Source organism: Zosterops lateralis (assembly GCF_965231275.1).
Source record: "Zosterops lateralis genome assembly, chromosome: 2".
NCBI classification, from domain to species: Eukaryota; Metazoa; Chordata; class Aves; order Passeriformes; family Zosteropidae; genus Zosterops; species Zosterops lateralis.
The window spans coordinates 41,953,343-41,973,234 of record NC_139763.1 but is presented as its reverse complement, the minus strand read 5'-3'; the positions used below and the strand labels follow the sequence as shown (position 1 = coordinate 41,973,234).

General features: G+C 36.8%; 1 protein-coding gene across 4 annotated transcripts in view; it reads right to left on the bottom strand.

Moving 5' to 3' along the window:
- The window catches only part of ABCC4 (ATP binding cassette subfamily C member 4 (PEL blood group)), a 141,204-nt gene that overhangs the window by 77,118 nt on the left and 44,194 nt on the right, over positions 1-19,892 (bottom strand). For all 4 annotated transcript variants that reach the window (XR_014589291.1, XM_083854651.1, XM_083854649.1 and 1 more), the window contains exons 16-19: positions 18,355-18,495; positions 16,958-16,995; positions 16,554-16,654; positions 13,478-13,624 (exon numbers count right to left, since the gene is read on the bottom strand). Coding sequence is in view for 3 of the 4 variants with exons in the window: in XM_083854651.1 (XP_083710777.1) it covers positions 13,478-13,624; positions 16,554-16,654; positions 16,958-16,995; positions 18,355-18,495 (427 nt within the window). In the remaining variant the exon portion in view is untranslated. The remainder of the gene's footprint in view (positions 1-13,477; positions 13,625-16,553; positions 16,655-16,957; positions 16,996-18,354; positions 18,496-19,892) is intronic.

The following is a 19,892-nucleotide window of genomic DNA, read 5'->3' as shown; positions in this document are numbered from 1 at the left end:
CTGAAAAATGGGAAATACAACAAGGGAGAGATCAGGTTCTGAAACAGTTCCCAAACTAGAACTGTGGAAGTCAAAAGCCAGTGTCACCTGAAGGAAGATGGCAAAGTGCATCCAGCACATGCTGCATAACCATAGGCACTGGACACATACAGACTATTCACAATGTTATACTCTGACAGAGAAAGGAAGACACACATCTAGAAAACGATCCAGCAGATTCTAGTTACTTCTTGCTTTAAACTGCTCTTACAGGAGCATATTTCACTCTGCTAACTATAGAACTGCAGGGGAAACAGATGGGTGGTTGTGTCTCATTAGTCTTTAGAGTATATTCTGATTAGTTTGCTTAATTTCATTGACACAGGGTCTTAAGATTTCACAAGGCAAATTAAGATTTCAGGTAAAGGAATTATTGGTAGGAGTTTTCTTTCTTCCTCCAAAATGTGTCTGTCATTGGATTTTAACAGTTCACTTACTTATGCATTGATTTTCTTTACCTGACACCCATTTTCATCACAATTTGGTTTTGTTGCTTTTTTAAACCAGCAGCTTTTCTGCTGAAAGTACATCAGACACATTAGGATGAAACAAGTTCCAGGACTGTAACAGACAGAACAATTAGAAGAGCCATGTAAAGATTATGACAAAAATACCTATCACTTAAGTATCCACAACCAATACATAAACCACTATTAAATCCTCTCATGGACCTGAAGCACAAGTTATATTTTGTAATATACATTTAAAATCTTGCAAATAATCACTGATCATAATCTGGCCCTAGACATTTTGGGACAGGTTCTTTCAAGACAACAGCTTTGCCATTATTCTGCACTGAAAAAGACACCCAATTTCTAATAAGGCAAGAAAAAAATGGAAAAATACACATACAATAATGAAAGCAAATGAGAAAATTATCTTGTGTTTTTGTTTCCCTCTTCCCAAAACAGCATGAGCACAGAACTTGATTCTGGATCAATTTGTGGATACATCGTTAAAACATACGAAACAAAACTATACCTCCAAGCAAAAGAACCACAAAAGGCAAAACTGTGTTTAAAACCCAACCACTATTAAAATTACCCAGTATTAATTAGAAACAACTTAGCATAGTAGTTTATTTAATTAGAACATTTGGAGAACTAATGTTGGCTCTGATAGTTTTCAAACTGTAGCTTAATTTCAGAATGCATATGAAAAGCATTCAATAAACTTTTCATCATAGCTGAATGGTATTTACAAAACCTCTTCATTTCCCAAATGTCTATTTTGTTCTTGCCTGACTCTAGAGAAGAAGTCCTCAAATAGCAGTTCACATTCCTAATATGAACATTCAATTCCTAAAGTTCTTAGTGGTCAACTATACAGTGGTCATACCTCCAGGAAGGGCTCACAAACAAGTTTAAGTCTTTGGATCATTCTAAAACCTTTTAGGACTTTCTGCACAATTGGGGGTTTGTTTCTTTGTTTGATTCTTTTGTTTTTCTGTGAATGGAAATTGAAAATGCCTCTTGACACCAAGGTTTTGTAATCTTTCATAATCCAATGTTTGTCTGAAAAACTGTCATATTACAGGTATACAAAATGCTGGGCTTATGAAACAAAAGTCTCTAGCACAGTACATGGTCTATTCCACCTTCCAGAAAGTTCCTTACTTCAACAGGTACCATGCTCATAACTGCAGAGGTTTGCCCACAATAGACCACTTGGCATGATTAGGACCTAAATTAAGTCATGACATCACAAGTTACCTGAACTGGATATCCAAATAAATTTGAAAAAACATCCAAAGTATGTTGTAAAACTGTATCTCTCAAGTGTTATCACTTGCATGGGTTACATTCTTTCCTCCTCAGTGCATTCAAACACCCAAAGGACCATTATGTTCAGAAAAGTGATCCTAGAAGAACTGAAAAGTTCTCACATCAGACAATTTAAACTAGTTGTGAATCCCCTTGAGGAGGTATGAATCATCTCTGAGGTTTAAATTAGATTATCAACCAAGTGAAGCAGCACAGTAAATCTACAATAAAAGATGAATGCCTACAGGAAAATAATTTTTGCCCCTAGTGGCAGATACTTGAACTCTAAAGGATCTGAGACTAAGCTCTTTGTCTAAGCCTTCCTGACAGAAAACAACTGAAATAATATTTTTGGTTGGTCCAACTTTGCTCCACATGCCGCATGAAAACATTATCTAAACCCTGTAAATGGAAGTATATTGTCACTTCTAAACCAATTGAGGATCAAACAATTTACAGAAACCAAGACTTATTTTGCTGACAATTAAGCTCTATCACCAAGACTCGAGAGTCAATGAAATTTGACAGTTGTGAAGAAAAAGGCTTTTGTCTGACTAAGTCTGAAGCATTTGGAAGAATCAACAGAAAATCAGAAGACCAAATTAGATCGAAAAGCCTTTGAGGATAAAATTCACTAATTAAAGTAACTGCCCTCCTTGCTCTGTTTCCTCTCTGAATTGCTTTGGTATCACAGCAGAAAGGCATAAAGCAAGAGGAAAAATTGGTCTAAGGAGGAAATGTTACACCCATCACACTTTCTCTTATACTAACAGCATTCTCTGTCCATCCTGCAGGTCAAATTCCATTACGAAGAACCAACACCTGTTTAAAGATGAGATTAAAGTATAAATCTCTGCTTAGCACCAAATCTGAGAGGTATGTAAGGTCGTCAAAACCTTCTTCTTCCATGCTGAAACTTTTTTCTCATCACATTTACTTCGTAGTAATTCAGATACAACCCAAAGCTACCTAAGTGCTGCAGGTCACTAGCTGGAAGAGTATTTTTGTATCTCCTCCTCAGGGAGTCAAAGAAGGAATGTATCTTTCTGTTTTGCCAAGACCCATAAATCAAAGAAACATAGAATGGGGCCTGGGCTGGAAGGGACTTTAAGGATGACCTAGCTCCAACCCCCCTTCAGTGGGCAGTGACACCTTCCACAAGACCAGGTTGCTAAGTGCCCCATCCAAGGTGGCTTGAACACTCCCAAGGATACACAGGCTTGCCTGGAAAACCTGTGCCAGTGCCTCACTGCAAAGAATTTTTTCTTAATATTTAATCTAAATATCTAATATCTTAATATCTAATCTAAATGTACTGTCTTTCGGTTGTACTAACTTGTTCTCTTTCTGCCCATTTAATTGAACAATACATAAGATTTCTATTCAAAACACTTCCATGCCCATTTTAAAATTAATAACAAGCACTTAACAAGCATTTTAACACCTTGCATCTCATGAGAAGTACAAACAACAGAGGCAGAGCAGGAAGGTATTAACAAATTAAGCAGCGCTCACAGCACTATATTTTAAGCTAAAAACATCTCAGATCATTTCAGAAAGCTGGGATTTTGCATTTCCCTAAACATTTGTGTCTCTATTAAAAGTACATAATAATAGTGCTTTAGCATGTGACTAAGATGGGACAAAAATTAATTAAATCCTATTTCTCCACAGGAATGTTTCTATTTTTTCAAGCAAACAAACACTTCTGGAAAGCGTCAGATTGGACATTGCCACTCTTGAACACACAGCAGGTGAACAAAATCATCTGTATAAGCCCTCATAATCTTAGAGAAACACTTACTTCTGAACAATCACTTCTAAACACTGTCCTTAAGCCTTCGGTAGCAGCTGAGCAACATTGGTTATTAAACTGAGGTGCTGCAGAGTTTATTTTTTCTTATCTGAATTAAAAAAATATGTTGGGATTGTTTTTTCCATTTTTTCTCTTGGGGATTTTTGGGGCTTTAAATATAAGCAGCATTCAGTGAATGGCTTTGAATTCAATATTAACTCATACTTGTAGCTTAATTATGAAAAAAGATCATTGTCACTATGTATTTGGAATATTAAAACTTGTCAGCTTTATAAAAACCTCAAGGCACTTTTTTCTCTCAAATTTGGCTTTATTTTGAGAGCGCTCCTTAGATAAGATTTCTTAATATTAGAGTAAGCCTAGCATAACTAGTTTTCTGTTGAAAATACTGATGAAAAAAATTTCTCTATATATTGTTAGTTTAATAGAAAAAAAAAAAGATGGACACTTCTAAAGCTAAAATCATCTTTATTTCACAGTTCTGGGGCTTTAAATTTGCAGAGGTTTCTGCAGGTACCTTTTGTCTCAAAGGGGCACCAAATAATAATTATTTTTTCTCCAATGGTAAGGGAACATCAGCCGACTAAAGGTAAGAACCACCAACTCTTCCTTAAATCATTTCAATATTTTTTTAGTCAGGAAATACCAGAAATATTCTGGAAAGCTAACTGTAATTGTTTACTTTTGGCTGGTTGTTGAGACAGGAGAGAGGAGAACTTCTAAAAGGAGACTAGTGAATTAATGAAGGAAGAAAGGAAAGAAGTATTATACCAACCTGAAGGAAAGCATATGGGGCTATACATATACATATATATTTAAAAAAATATATTTAAAATATGGTTCATTTCTTACTCTTAATCTAAGTGGCACTTTCCAAATCTAGATACCCATAATTAAGCACAGGGACTTAACTCCCTAAGTGAAGACATCGCCTCTTCTCCAAAGATCAGCATGACAGATTCTAAACAAAAAAAAAAAAAGTGCTCTAGAGGAAGAGAGGAACAAGATAGTGTAAAGTTTGCAGCTTTAAGTATTCACATTGAAAAGGAGAGAGCAGGGAAAAACCCAACACTGAGCAAATGCCCCTGGCATCTAATCACTTACTGTCCTCCTGGCATGTCCTAGAAAGGATGGGACAAGGACAGTATTCCTGTATGAGAAATTAATTATGACATCTTAAGAACAGATGTAGGAATTTTGCCTAAAATGTAGACTAAACTATTTATTTTGGGTTGTGAACATTTGAACTCATGAACATGAAATTATGCTGAGAAATGAACACACACAGGGACAAAGAAACATGTATTCCTAATGAAGGGAAGTTTACCACAAAGCAGTGTTTTTTCTTGCCTACACATGAATTAGCAATATTCTGCATTGCATCATTTACATATTAAAGAGACAGTAACTTCATTGAGAAAAAAAGAGGTTTACCACACACACAGAGAAAACTCATCACATCTGATAAAAAGAAAACTGAAAAAGAGTTAGACCATCTCTCTTCCATCTATTACTCCTTAGAATTGCTAGCAAGAATGTCCAAGTTCCAAATCTTCACCCTCTCAGATTTCCAAGCACCTTCAGATTATTCTGCACTCTCTGCCCCAACACTAACTCAAGCTAGTGAAGACTTATGCTTGAAAGAGGGCAGGAAAAGAAGCATTCCTGGACACAGAAAGCAAAGGATTAATTCAGTACAGAGTGGATGAAAACTGACCAGAACCATGTCAGTGGACAGAAAAACCATAACCTTATGAAAAGTTGAACTCTCAACTCCTTTTGAATTTTCAAATGTCATAAATGTTGCACAAGTAGCACATGATAAAAGCTCAAATTTGAGAAATAACAGTGATCTTTATGCTCTTTTTTAAACTGGTAAATGAAGGGATCCTACAACTAGAAGACAAAACAGGTTGAAAGTCATTTAAAATTTTTTTACAACAGTGCAAAGAAGAACACAAAATCAAAACCACCTCCTGAGCACAAAAGGCACTCTACTCTGAACCAAAGAGCTGAGAATGAAGACTCTGCCACCTTTCTGCCATACAGCAGCTTGCTTTGCCTGCTGGCTCCGCGAATACAACTTCCCACTCAGCATTAGGTGAGTAATAGCTAAGGCAGCCCCAGCCTGTCCAGACTTTGCAGAAACCTCCTCATTCCACAACCTCCCTTTGGGACCACCACAACTAAATATTCTCCTCAAGCTGAAATCAAAAGCTATGGCAACTCAAGTAGGTAAGTAAGAATCACCTAGGAAAATGTTCAACAAGAGCCCAAATTTAAATGAACATTAAAACAAACCCCAAACAACGTGCAGTTTCCAGTTTCAAGCTACCTGCCTCAAGGTCAGTATAGCCACAAGCAATAATTATTGTCCATTACACACTACCACTCTAATTACTATTGTCCAGTAACTAATAAAACAAACAAAAAAATGTTCTTCATATACTTGATGCTATTTTAGAACACTTTGAAAAGCTCTCTTAAGGCTGGCAGCTATCAACACATACAGCTTGTAATAATGTTGCCCTCTCCAAATGTAACATTATCTTTCATAAAATGACATCAAAAATCAAAACCTGAAGGAGGTTCTGCGTATGTATTCACATGAATACACAACAAAAAGGCCCAGACAAAGTACCTAATGATTTTGATGAAGGAAAAAAAAATTATCTGGGGAAGACAGGGTGGAAGGCAGCAAGCAATGCTGTATTGTTACCATTTGTAAATAAGCTAAAGTTTGTATTTTTTAAACCAAACAACACACTGAAGTCAAGTTCGATTCAATACCTCTGCTTCTGCTGTTATTTCTATTCTTTGGGCTTTAGTCTGGATTGCCAAAACAGGCAGATTCACACACAACAGCCATTCTTCTCTACACTAAAATTTTAATTTTGGATCGAGAAGCGCCTTTTGTTTCCAAACACTCTACAAGATCACCACAGGCACAAACTAATCTTCACTTGTTGCATAATCTTCAAGATGCTGGCAATCTGAAGGAAAAAAAAAAAAAAAAAAAAAAAAAGAAAACTCAACTAATTAATTCGCCCAGATGCTGCAGTGCAGATTACCTAGGATCATCTGGGAGAAAGAATTCTGTGCAGTATAAAGCAGAACAGTGCTAATGAAATGAGTTTGCACTGTGATAGTGTTTGTTCCATTTTAATTCCCATCTACTCAGACTAAACAAAAAAACCCAAAACACCCCATCAAAGTGGGCTAGTTTCTTCTGCAAACACCACAGTGGTCCAACAACATCTGTGTGTCCATAAGGGCCAGCAGTGGAAGGCTATGGCACAGCCAAGGGCCCAGGAGAGCCAAGAGGCTGACGTGCACAGCTCTCACCCAGTATGGGGGAGCCACATGTTCAAGGCTCACATTGAACCAGAGGGAGAGAGACTTGGTCTGCCTTTCCCACATTCCATATACGTGGTCTCACCACCTGGCTGTTCATCATCCCTGCCCAGCTCTTCTCCAAAGTAATTTATTTTTGGAAATGCTTATGCCTTGTTCCAAGGTTGAATGAACGGAGTTTTGATAAGTTTCTGCTCATTTCTCAGAAATGTTCATTTCCTGTGCAAAATAGGCAAGCAAGAACATTCTATCCATGTGGCACCTCCAGTTGCCACTATCCACAGCAGTTGTAGCAGCATTCCACAATTTATAAACAGATTAAAAACAATAAAAAAGGTACAAATTCAAAATAGTTATTATCAAAAAAAAAAAAAAAAAAAAACCAAAAAAAAAAAAAAACTCCATTTTGGATTATCTCTAAAAGCTTATTTGTAGCTGTATCACCTCAGTTGGGCCCTTTTTTGAAGCCCCTTGCAGTTTTCCATCAATATTACAGCAGTCTCTCCCTCTGTTTTCTAAGTGTCTTTAACCAACATTTAGTTCCTCATTACCACAAATCTCCCCAAAACAGCATGCCATCTATGCAAGACTAAAACAAAGTTTCATTTTTATTTTCCAGCTACACTTGCAGGAAAGAGATGTCTCTGAACAGTTTCTGTGCAGTCTTCTAAAGCCAGTATTTTTAATTAGGCTTCCCTGTCTTGCTCAACATTCCATGCCTCCTTTTTGCTCAGCTAAGGTGGGGTGAGAGCAGCTCTCTCTGCAGCTGCTTCAGTAAATGAAAACACTATACTTTGCAGTATCTGGGCAGGTCAGCATATGGTCAGAAATGAGTTTCACAGCAGGCTGTTTTCCCCACCAGGGGATCTTAATGTGAAGAAGATAGAAAATCCCTACGAAGGGACGCAGAATCTTGTGCCGGGGAAGCAGGAGGCTGCACTTGGAAGTGGCTGTCAGTACAAGCTTCACGCTATTTCCCTATCAAATAATGTCTCATCCCCTCCTACAAACAGCTTTTCTGTAAAGCTTTTAATTTTATCTCCCATATCAGGCATAAATGGGGTGAGCTCTGACTCGGTGAACTGAAAATGTAATGGGCTTGTCTCATCTGTTTATGGCCAAGTTTCATTCAATTATTGTTGCAGAAAAGAATAGGATAGAGTTGAATCGAGTTACACTAATAGATAATAAATGTAAACACAACTCTAGAGTGCCATTTACTGACTTTAAAGACTACTCCTATAGCAATCAACTTTGTAAGGCTCTTGACAGAATCATAATGCTGATAAAACACATGGCAGTATAAGACTATTTAAACTCTTAACAAAGCCATGATAATACTAACAGTAAATGAGCAACTCCCATAAAATATCATTTAATAATCACACCCTGATAAGATTTAAAGTACATATCGCCATTGTTATATGGAAAGAACATTAAAGGGTTTTTTCTTTAACACATGTAGCAACCTAACAGGTTTTAATTACCACACCTACTTCAGTGACGAGCTGTTCCACTCAAACACCCAAACATAATATTTACAACGTTGTGTGGTTGTTAAGGATCTTGATGATTGATGGAACCCATTGTGTTGCCATCTTAATAACAACAAATGCAAGTGATTACCAACACGGAAGGGAGAATCTGTGTTTTTATTTTACAACAAAAGGCTGTCCTATAGGGACTTCTTTTCAACATAAACTAACAAACCTGTGCACATGTGAATGCACTTTAGAGCTTGGCACAGAGAGTTGAAAACAAAGCCTCTGCTGCTTAAATGACAATGTATTTTTTTGTATTAGCTTAAGAGAACATGAAAGCTGTCAAAAGAGCTGGTACAGTTTTTCACAACCTTGCAGAATTCATCTTGACCACAAGGATATATCTGAAAACTGCATCAGAAAGACAGGACAGATCTTGTTTCAAAAAAAAAAAAAAAAAAAAAAAAAAAAAAAAAAAAAAAAATAGAAAGCAATTGAGTCATTGAGATAGGAATACAATACATCTCCTGGCACTGCCACTGAATATTTATATCACTGACGAATGAGACTACAAACGAAGTATCTTAACATAAAGCTTTGCCTTGTTAACTGCATGATATGCCAAAACACCACCTACTGTAAATCACACCGTTTAAGACCAGTATTTCTTGTTTAAACATGCTACTTGTTCAGCAGAATCACTTGTGTGAACAAGCAGACATTCATGTACACTAACTAGAGCAGTTTCACTATCCATCTGATAAAGTATAATTTAACAACCTCATTATCAGCATTGTAATTTTCAGACTGCTGAAATACTATATTCGTTGCAAATATTATATGGTTGAAACACTTTAACAACATTGCCCATTTGACACTTCTGTCAGATAAAATGCAGATAGTCATTTGTGCATTGATGAACATGCTTTTAATCCTATAAAGAAACTTTCTCTGTTAAATTATAAGCGTTTCAGCCCTTGATTTATGAACACCATAATTAAAACCTTATGCCTTAAAGAAAAACAAACTCTTCATTATAACGACAGCTTTCTTTCATATTTTAATCTTTTTATATTTGGAGTTCGCTTTCATGTGCTGCTATTAGCTATCAGTTCAGCATGTCATTTCTGGCTGCCAAAACCAAAAACGAATATTTCTCTCTATAACCTGGTCAAATCTCAAAGTCTAGGTAAGCAGCCAAAGAGATCAATGTTTATTTAATGCTTCCACAAAGCATTTGTGGGGCGGGGGGGGAAAGAAATCTGTTAATTTAACAGGTCAAGGACAACCATCATACAGTTCAGTGCTTCTTATTTGCAAGAAGGCCAAAAATGCTGTAAAGTCTGCCAAAATATTTCCTTTTCTCCTATAACTGTCAGAACCAAGAGTTTGGGGAGACACAATTCGAGGGGAAAGAAAAAAAAGCTGCACTTGTGTAGTGATTCTGGTTCAATTTAAATTTCAGACAGATTCTCTAGAAGGCGAGGAGATTTCTATTTTATCTGAACAAATTAATGCATATCATCTATTCTTTCTTACAGCACCCATCAGCAGAGCACCAGGTTTCAGCTTCCTAAACTCAATGCAATTCAAAATTACACAGAATTTACACTAAAACTATCATAACTGAAAATGATGCAGTTACACATTAGCATCCCTTCTCTAATCTCTGTCTCTAAATCTCAGAGAAGAACAATTCATTTACAAGCTAAGCAAGTAATCTTGAACCAAATCCTGAAGTTTGTCAAAAGTAGGATCTCCTGAACTATTCAATAAGAAACTAATTTCAAACAGGCAAGTCGCAAATCAAGACTTTGCAGCCGAAGTCCAGGTCTCTTTTACCCAGCTTTATAACAAATTTGTTTTGAAGCGTTACAAACATCTTGAAAAAGAAATTAAAAGGAATAATGGCTGAAGAAATTCTCCCTGGTGGGATGCTTCTGACTCTAGAGGGTTATCTGACTTTTTGGCCACCATTTCCAAAACGAAAAAAGTTCTTGAACTCAGCACAACATGAAGCTGAAAAGCTTATTGTGTAAAAGATCAGGAGAAAATACTATTCTTGCAGATAATGAAGACAACTGAATGGAACCACATTACTATTGCTGAGTAGAGAGGCTGAAAATTCACTCCTTAAACATCATCCCCAAAAACTTAACAGATGAATTTTGTTATCCTTCTAAGAAGCCGCTGTAATGCTCGACTGGGATAAAACAGATGATGCTGCCCTCTTGTGGTAGACATGCACAGAAATCAACCCTTTTTTATTCCTGCAAGTGACATATGAAGAGCAACATATAAAGCATTCACTGTGAAATAGAAAACGTCCACATCTTCCTGCTTTACAGATACTTTGATATGCATGTCATTCCCTTGCTGGGATATGGACAGAAGAGCAAAGGAATTTTCCAGAGAGCCAAATTCTACACTCAAAAAAAAGAGTTTTGTGAACAAGTGCCGACAAGTCAGATGCGATAAAACCCAAAATATTAACACTTCAACTACCCATCAAGCTCTCACAATAGCTGTGTAAGTGATGCAGTAGAGATATCTGCTGATAAATTTGAATTTCAGTCATAAATAAATGGCAATTTTTTTCTGAATGCTTGCTAAGACAATACACTTTGGTCACTTAGGATTATGAGCCCAGTAGGGTAAGGCTAAATGCTTAAGAAAGAAAGAGAGAGACAGTCACTTATTAATAAGGTTCTTCCAATGCAAAATATGCAGTAATGTTTAACTATCTTTAGACCTATGCAAAATTACAGCAAGGTGAAATCTGTGTACATACAAATATTCTTGGCTGGGAAGGGAGACAGGAGAGGAGTCCTTTTATTCCTTTTCTCCCTCTCTGCTGTGAAATCCAGGTTCCAAAAATACATCGGCATTCTTCTATCATCTGAGTAAAATGCTAGTTACTATTCCCTTTACACCTTCCACTCCCTATATACTGCTAATGCAATCTGTAAAGAGAGATCTTGGGCTCATGCCTAAACTGATTCACAAAGCATAATTTTTTTAGAAGTAAGTCATCTCATTTATTCACGAAGACTGATTGGATCTACACTGTTGGGAGCTGACAGACATGCCATGATTCACCAAGCATTTCCATTTCCTAATGTCGACTCCCTGATGCTCCTCGTTACTCTGCTTCCCCAATAAGAACTACCAAGAACTTGGGATGTCTATTTATTTAAGTTTCCTTCCTCAACTCTGGAAACAGATCACCATGTGTTCAAAATACTAGCCGTGGCATTTTTTTAATTACTGATTATTTTTTGATAAATAAAACAGCAAAATTGAGTTCAGCAATTGCTTCTGCTGAGGTCTTAGAGACTTCACACTAATACTGGGAACACGCTGTAAGCTCAAATGACAGATCTGACATTGCTAATATGGGATAGGATAACTAATAGTTTGGCCTAACCATTACAATCACAACCCTAGGAAAAGGCACATTTAATAATTTCGATTTCTTTTTAATACGTCTTTCACAGACATATTAAAAAAAAGATAGGGAAAAAAATACATCCCATCTCAATGCAAGAAATAGCATGTGAAGTTCTAAGATAAATAACAGTAAAAAACCTATGTAAATCAGACAATGAAATATAGATTATAGAAACAGATTTCAGAACTGCTAAATGCTGCAATTCTGAAAAAGAACATTGTCTCATTGTCATCTTTTCTCTTCTCTTTTTTCCTTTTTCATATAATGCAGAGATCAGAACAGCAGTACTTTTGCATGCCACCCTGACCAAAAGAAAGATGAAGGGAAAGAAATATATGCATCCTGAAGTTAATATTCTATTATAAAATATCTGTTGTTTAATAGAAACACACATCTGAGTCACAACCATGTGTGAATACCAGCGACAGGCAGGTTTTATGAATGTCAGTTTTACAACACGCTGCTAATTAGAGCTTCACAGTGTTACAAAGCAAACTGGTGTTACTCTACATTGTTGCTGATGTTTTCTCTCTAGTTCTTAGTTTGTTGTATGAGCCAGATTTATGGGCATTCTTACAAGATCATTATGTACACCATCAAAAATAAAGTTACTGTGTTTGCTGCACACATATACACAAGAGAGAAGAGAAAAATCCCTGACACATCACCACTAGGATTTCTTCTCATGTATGCACTCTCACTAGCTCTCCACTAACTCATTTCCTGAGCTTCCCTTCTAATTCTTTGCAGTGGCCTTGAATTTACATTTTCACACACTTACAGTGTGGAAGCACTATACAAGCATGTATAGGCCATATAACACAGCCCTAAACTTCTGCAGTTGTAGGGGTGGTTTTTAAGATTAAATTGTACATATTTCATTCATCAAATCATAGGCATGAACCTTTTCTCCACAAGTATCTATTTCCTGAAAATAGTCTTTCTCTGGAAAGAATATCACCTTTCTCTGAAACAATAAAGCCATCCCTAAATATCCTCAGAATTAAATGCCTCCTGGTGCTATGAGAACAAGCCCGTGTCCATTTTTTTCCAAGGGAGAGAAGACCACCAGGTTTCTGTTTTTTCATGTAAAAGAGAAACCTTTGGCTAGTCAATCAGTACCACCCACTTCCTCACTCTCTTCATTCTGCTCCAGCTTCTCTCTCCTTTCTTTTGAAGAACATAAGGATCTGGATTACAGTTTTACAAAATGCATTCATACATGTTCAGCATACAGGAGACACTCTGTGAAACTGAATCAGAACAACAGTGCAAATGCAGGTCAATGTACAACACCAAAGCTACAGCTAATTCACTGTTCTGTAAGCTGCATTTAAAGACAGCAAGACGAACCATCAACCACCTGAGTTTGAAATTGAAAAGGATTTCACTGTTAAATTTAAAGTGTTTAAGTAAAAATTTAGCTTTAGAGAGCCTAAGTAAAAAAAGCAAAAGAATCCAATGAAAGGGCAAAAACACCATCAAATTGTAATTGTCCAGAAATGGTACAATTTGTGCAATCAAGGAGATACATTAAATACTGAGGGTTTTTTTTTAAAACTAATAAACTTACCTATAGGATTTCTGTCAAAAAACAAGACAGGAGCTTTCAAAATGGACTGAAACATTTTGTTGTGCAAATTCTGACCAGAATTGACAAGAACTTGGAACACCAGAAGACTTCTTATTATGCCAAATAGTATTGTAGCCACTGTTAAACCTGAAATAAAATAATAAAAAAACCCCATGAATAGAGCCTCCAAAAAGACACAGATCTTTCAGAAGAAAAAAAAGTTTAAAATATAACTGCACTAGAATCAAATTCTCTGGACTTATGCCTAAAGCAAGAATCCAAACTTAAGTCTAGGGAGACTCAGACTGAGTGCAGAGGACAGGCATATTGTCACTAGCTTCAGTTATTATCACAAAATTGATTTAATCAATTTCTCTTTTTTCGCTTGAAAGAATTGGTACTTCATAGAAACGTAGGAAATGTTTGTTAACTCACGAGATGAATGTGTATTAAAACTTTCTGAATAACAGCATTACTAAAAAATTCATTTCATAGTGCCATATATAATTGTGGCTTGCAGAGGTCACTGTGAAGATGCAACACTTGTCAGCAGGTATTAAACAAGTAATATATCCATGGCTATTTAGACACAACTTGAGTTACTCTCAATCAGCCCAAACCACTCATGACATTATTCCCCTTGGAAAACACACCAAATCTTTTAAATTACATGTCTTTCACACGTTGTAAGATGGATTCCTTATGCCATGTGAAACAGTCCTTCAAGGAAACTGGTCTGCAGACTTTGTCTCCTGGGCACAACTCTGCTTACAAGACAATGGTGCTACAGGGCAAAAAACTGAATTAAATAATGAGATTGCTCTTGCTCTGTTTGCTGTGCATAATCTCCAGCGTTGCTGCCCAAATTCCCTATCAATAAGGGTGAACAGTGAAGGTCTAGACATCACATTTATCAGAGCTTCCAGGCTCCGCATGATCTGCTTCAGAAAATCAGCACAGCTACCTCAGGTCTTGAGGACATGCTGAAGTTATACCCCAACTATCAGCAGGGAAACCTTGCCTATTCTAAGGGCAGGTTAAAATCATATACAATTCAGGAACAGTTATAGTAAAAGTAGGAAAGAGAGAGGTTTTCAATTATGTGATACGGTTAAGCCATCCCATCCTGCTTCCTTCAGTATCCTCCCAGGGAGCAAAAAAGGCTATCATCACTATTTCATTTGTCTGCCTGCAGTTAATTGCTTACATTCTGTGAGGTGCTGTTTTTAAGGAAAAAGATGGTGGCTGGGATGAGAGTTTGTTTGCCTTGTCCCTGGTCTGTATTCCAGACCAGGTAGGAGAAGATGATTTTTCCAAGAATAACTGCATATACCTGAAGAGGAAAGCTGGAGAGGCACAAAGCAGGAGGCTGTGGCACAGCCAATTCCCAACAGCAGTCTGTGGGAGTGACACGAAGAGAGGGACCACATCCTGGGAGCCCCACATTTCTGTACTTTACTCAGGCCTGGAAGCAGCTGGAAGCTGTTAGAATGACCCTCCCAGAACAAAACACCTGAACAGACCTAATGGCTGGGGAGAAGGAGGAACAAGACATGCTTCCAAGTCCTTCACCTGGTCTGTCTCTGCTTTCCCAGTTCATGAGCTCAGAACCTCAGCATGAGAGAGACAAGGGCTCTCTCTTTGCATGTTCTCCTTATAGATGAGGTGTGGAACTGGTAGCTCAGTTCTGGCCAACAGTGCTCCCTACTAACAGCAATTTTATTCTTCAAAAACTTTGTTTCACAGAAGCAACAAGGACTAAGAAGGAACTACTACAGTGGGTTTTTTTGTTTTTCCAAACATTGAGAATCAGAAATAAAAATGTTAAATTGTTTTCTACTGTTTAAGAAATTATAGAAAAAGATAAATTGGATTATTATGTATGTCATATAAAATGTACTACTTTTTTATAACTCTGTCAACTTCACTTACAATTTTGTGTAGATCAGTCAATGCTCTCTGTTCAGCCATTGCAAATAACTCACTATGTCATCTAAACATTTCAATATAAAGGTAGCTTTTGTTGTTCTGCTATCTAGAGCAAAATATTCCTTAAAGGACAAAATTTCCACTAATGTGGTTTAGGCTATCTGGTCAGAGAAAGTGAAATTTGCCACATTTAATCATACTGTGCAGTCCGCTGGAACAGTGCATGAAACAAGACATCACACAGAGAAAATAAAAGCCACGTTTATTTGGCTCCTAAATTGTTGCTTTCTAGGCCAAACACAGTGTTTTCTGTCAGCCACGTGGATTCCAGAGAACAAACTAAACAAAAAATCCTGCACCTCTTCTCTCACCCATGGAGATGTTTCTGAATACATTCAATGCATATTCTTCTGGCATTCCACCTGTTTTCTCACACCAATCATTTACATCTCCATGAAGAAATTACCATGCCATACAAAACCATACATCACTAGGAGTGTTAAATAGCAGAATCTAAGAGCATGCACATGATTTTTCTGTGGCAATTTTTACTACATCTCAGAGCAGTTTTTCAAGATGTTTGGATGCCCAAATGCAAGGATCAACGCCCTTTTCTGAATATTCAGAAGCATAATGCTACCTATTGAAATATATTTAAATGTTTTTTAACAACCTGCTTTGCATACCCATCTAGAATGCCTTTTAAAAGCTTGTTCTTTTGCTATGGCACTTCAGAAGAAATGTAGCCATGCCAAGTTTTAGAACAGCACACAACAAAGATCCATTTCTAATGCCTCTTGCCATCCATATAATGACTGAAGATTTAGCTCAATGACTTACTAATATAGAGACAATAACCACAACCTTAATGTGACTGACTTTGCAAATACTCAATTCCTGATTTACTTTCCAAAATCCAGGGAAAGCAATTAAAGACACTTAATTCAATCTATTTCTTCTGTCAGATTTATTTTATTTCTTGCAATCAATTTAATCAGAAAGCAACACTCGGGCTTCTAATCTGTTAAGACATTGCTCAGCTACTGCTAGAAATCACATTTCCCCACACATTGCTTTGCACCTCTCAAAACTCCCTATCAGATAATAAATAGTTCTTAGACACACACACACGTGCATGTGCAATTACCTGCATAAATTCCCAAATAAAACTTAAGGTCTAGAGGTTCAGTCTGGTTTGTTCCATTATTTCCATTTGTTGTGAGTTCCAACTTTTCTTGATGATTTGCCCTGTGGAAATGCAGGAAGATAACCATCATCAAATAAGTGTGTTTAGCTGTTTCTAGATTCAACTCTGTTGAAATCTTTAGTTCGGAAGATCTCATGTATTGACGCTGTCATGTGTCACAACATGAATAGATGCAATTAAAGTCTACACACTGCATAAAGTTTAAATTTTGTCCCCCACAAAAGAAGTGGAAATCAGAGGAAGATCTGAACTATTCTAGAGCAGGTTCCATTCCCTTTCAATTAAACAAACAATACTTGACTGAAAAGGCAGAAAAAACCAGCCAGTTATTATCATCAACTTACCAGTAAGAAAGCCACCAATCCTGGAGCACATAGGCCACCTTGAGCAAGAGAGGCAAATACAAGAATCATCTTACAAAATTAAAAAAAAAAAATTAGAAAATTAAATTTCCTTGCCATTCTTTCAAGCTCTCTGGGAAAACATCACATATTCAGAAAAGTATGCCATCCAGTCTTTCAAGACCAGCAGCAATTTGCCAAGCACATTAGAAGGTGCTCTACAAAGAAAGAAGTTACCTTAAATTACCTTATATGTTAGCAACTACAGGAAAGCAATACACTTTAGCAAACAAAATACAGTAGCTCTTCCTAATGTATGTTAATTGAACATTAAAGAACTCATTTTCTCAGTTCCTAAATTTGCTACAAGAGATATTCCAAAATGCTTTTTGATTAACAAACTTTCTGATGTTACCAGTCCAGAAATTTGTGTTTACAGGAGATAATTACCAGAAATAGGGTTGAAGGAGGATGAGAGAGGAGAGGGAGGGAAAAACTCCTGCCACCTTCTCTCTGTGACAAGAGGTGAGTACAAACACATAACAGGGCTATTATCTCAAAATACACTTCTCTTCATGGGAATTTTAAGTTGTGGGCAGTCTACTACAGAGATTTGATCTTGCTTAGCTCTCTTTACAACAGACTCAATTCAAGGACAAGCAAGACGTTAAAATATACAGATTATTTTTTTACAGCCAACAAAAATCATTTCCCTGAAATGAATTTGAGCTTTTTCAGCAAGAAACAGAGAAAAAGGAAATAAGGTATCTTCACTCAGCTTTCTCAGCTCACCACTGCTTTCAGCAAGTTTGTAAATAAATTTCCTTGTTTAAAAAATCTTTTACATACCTCCTACAGTCTGCACCACAAATATTTGCCTATGTTGTTCCTCACTTTCTCATTCTGCCAAACAGTGACCCTCCATCTAAACTTCTTGCATAATCTGCATTTACCAACAGGTGAGCTGTTCTTTGAACACTTCTGTCAGATTGTCCTCCCACACCCAGTAAAACTCTTTACCCTCCCCAACTGGAAATATTCTGACTGTTTAGGTTTGTTCAACACCACTTTTATACACATCACAATTTTCTTCTCTTTCAAAACAAAGTACACTGGCTTATAAGTTTTGTGCCATGTTGCCATCAAAATAATCATTTTTAGTGAGGTATTAAAATTTTTGAAGTAAAGATCAGTGCAAAACCTCTCAAAGCTGGACCAAAAATTCCATGCTCACACTTGTGTACACTACAAAATTATTTAAGGACACTCAAACATTTTCGATGAAACATTACAGGAACAAGTACGTACTATATTAAAAAAATCAAAAAATTGAACGGGGGGCACAAAACCTCACAAACCCAAAATACATTCAATATTATTTGTGGCTCCCAAAAACTTACCTGTGCCAAAATATTAAATACTATGAGTATAAAAATCACAAAGTAGTTTGCTCCTGCAGTGAAATATTTTCTGTAAACTTTAAAACTTATTTTTCCCTCATGGCGACTCTCCTCTGGCACTGCAGCCAGTGCATTTTCACCCTGAAAGAAAAAAATCCACAGAATAAACCTCATCAACCTTGTAGTTATAGATTCAGACTAAGCCACTTGAAAGCCATGGTTCAGAATAAGCAAACAATTAAACAAGGAGATAAAGTGATTATGCATATAAAAACTTTAAATATTGAATTATAGCTATGACAAAAAAAATAGTCTCAGTGTACTAACACTGAAAAATCTACTTTGAAAAGCAACACTTTGAGAATTTTATTTGGCTTTGCATAACTAAACATAACACAATTTCATATATAGCCAGACATATTTACTCTGACCACTATCCAGGTTCTTCTTTTCTTATACCCTACCTTCACTTGTAACAGCTCCAGAAATTAAGGCCTTCACTTGGGGAGGATTATGTTTTCAGAATGCAAATGTGGGCAACCTTTCATTTCCAGAAAAGCACTTAAGGTAAATACTCTCCTACAAGTATGTAACAAAATATCCTTGCAAATATCAACAAAGCATCTTTAAATAGGGAAAACAAGTAAAATGACAAATGGGAAGTCATACTAAGAAAACAATGGATGGGGACACTGAAAAACAGAGAAGGAAAAAATTATACAGGCATAAAGAAGGTAAAAGAACTATACAAATTAATAAAATCAGAATTTAAAAAAATTACAGTATATGCAATATAAAATCTACTGTCAGTTCAGTGGACATGTAACAGCTGATTTTGTTGCCACAAGACATGGCTGATCAAGAGTAGTAGAAACAAGAGAACTGACAGACATGAAAAGAGAAATCCAACCTACTCATCCATAAAGGGTGAGAAGCCTACCTTGGATTTTTGTTTCTCCAGCCACCCCATCTTCCCACTTCTCCCCATCCCCATCCAACAGTCTTAATGCTGCTAAGAAGTTTGGTACACCTCCATAAATTTAAGAGAACTTAAGACTTTAATGGAGTTGCCATTGGGACATTAATAACATAAGTTCACTGTTTGGGAGCATACAACCATTCCTCAAAAAGGTATTACAAAGTCTGTGCTTTTTTTTTCTTTTTTTTTAATCTTGCTGCTTTTCATGATAGAGAAGAAATAGAAATAGCATATACCCACAGCAGAAAGGTGACAATCATCAGGGACATACAGGGATTGCTTGTTCCATGGATGCAGTGCTAGCACAAGCCTAGCAGGGTTACAGAGAGCCCACACTGCTTGATGTGAATGCAAACACACCAGCAGAAGGCAACCTCTGGTACAGAAACTTTAGGGTTGCTTTTGCACTGGGCAGGCCAAGAGATAAGGAGGCACCTGGAAGTCACACTGGCACCACACAAAGCCTTCTGTTTTCACCAACAAAAGGGCTGAAGAGAGAAGGCAGTGGTGTCCCAGGATTACCCCCGCAGGGCCAGCTCAAGATCATGTGGGTATGTTT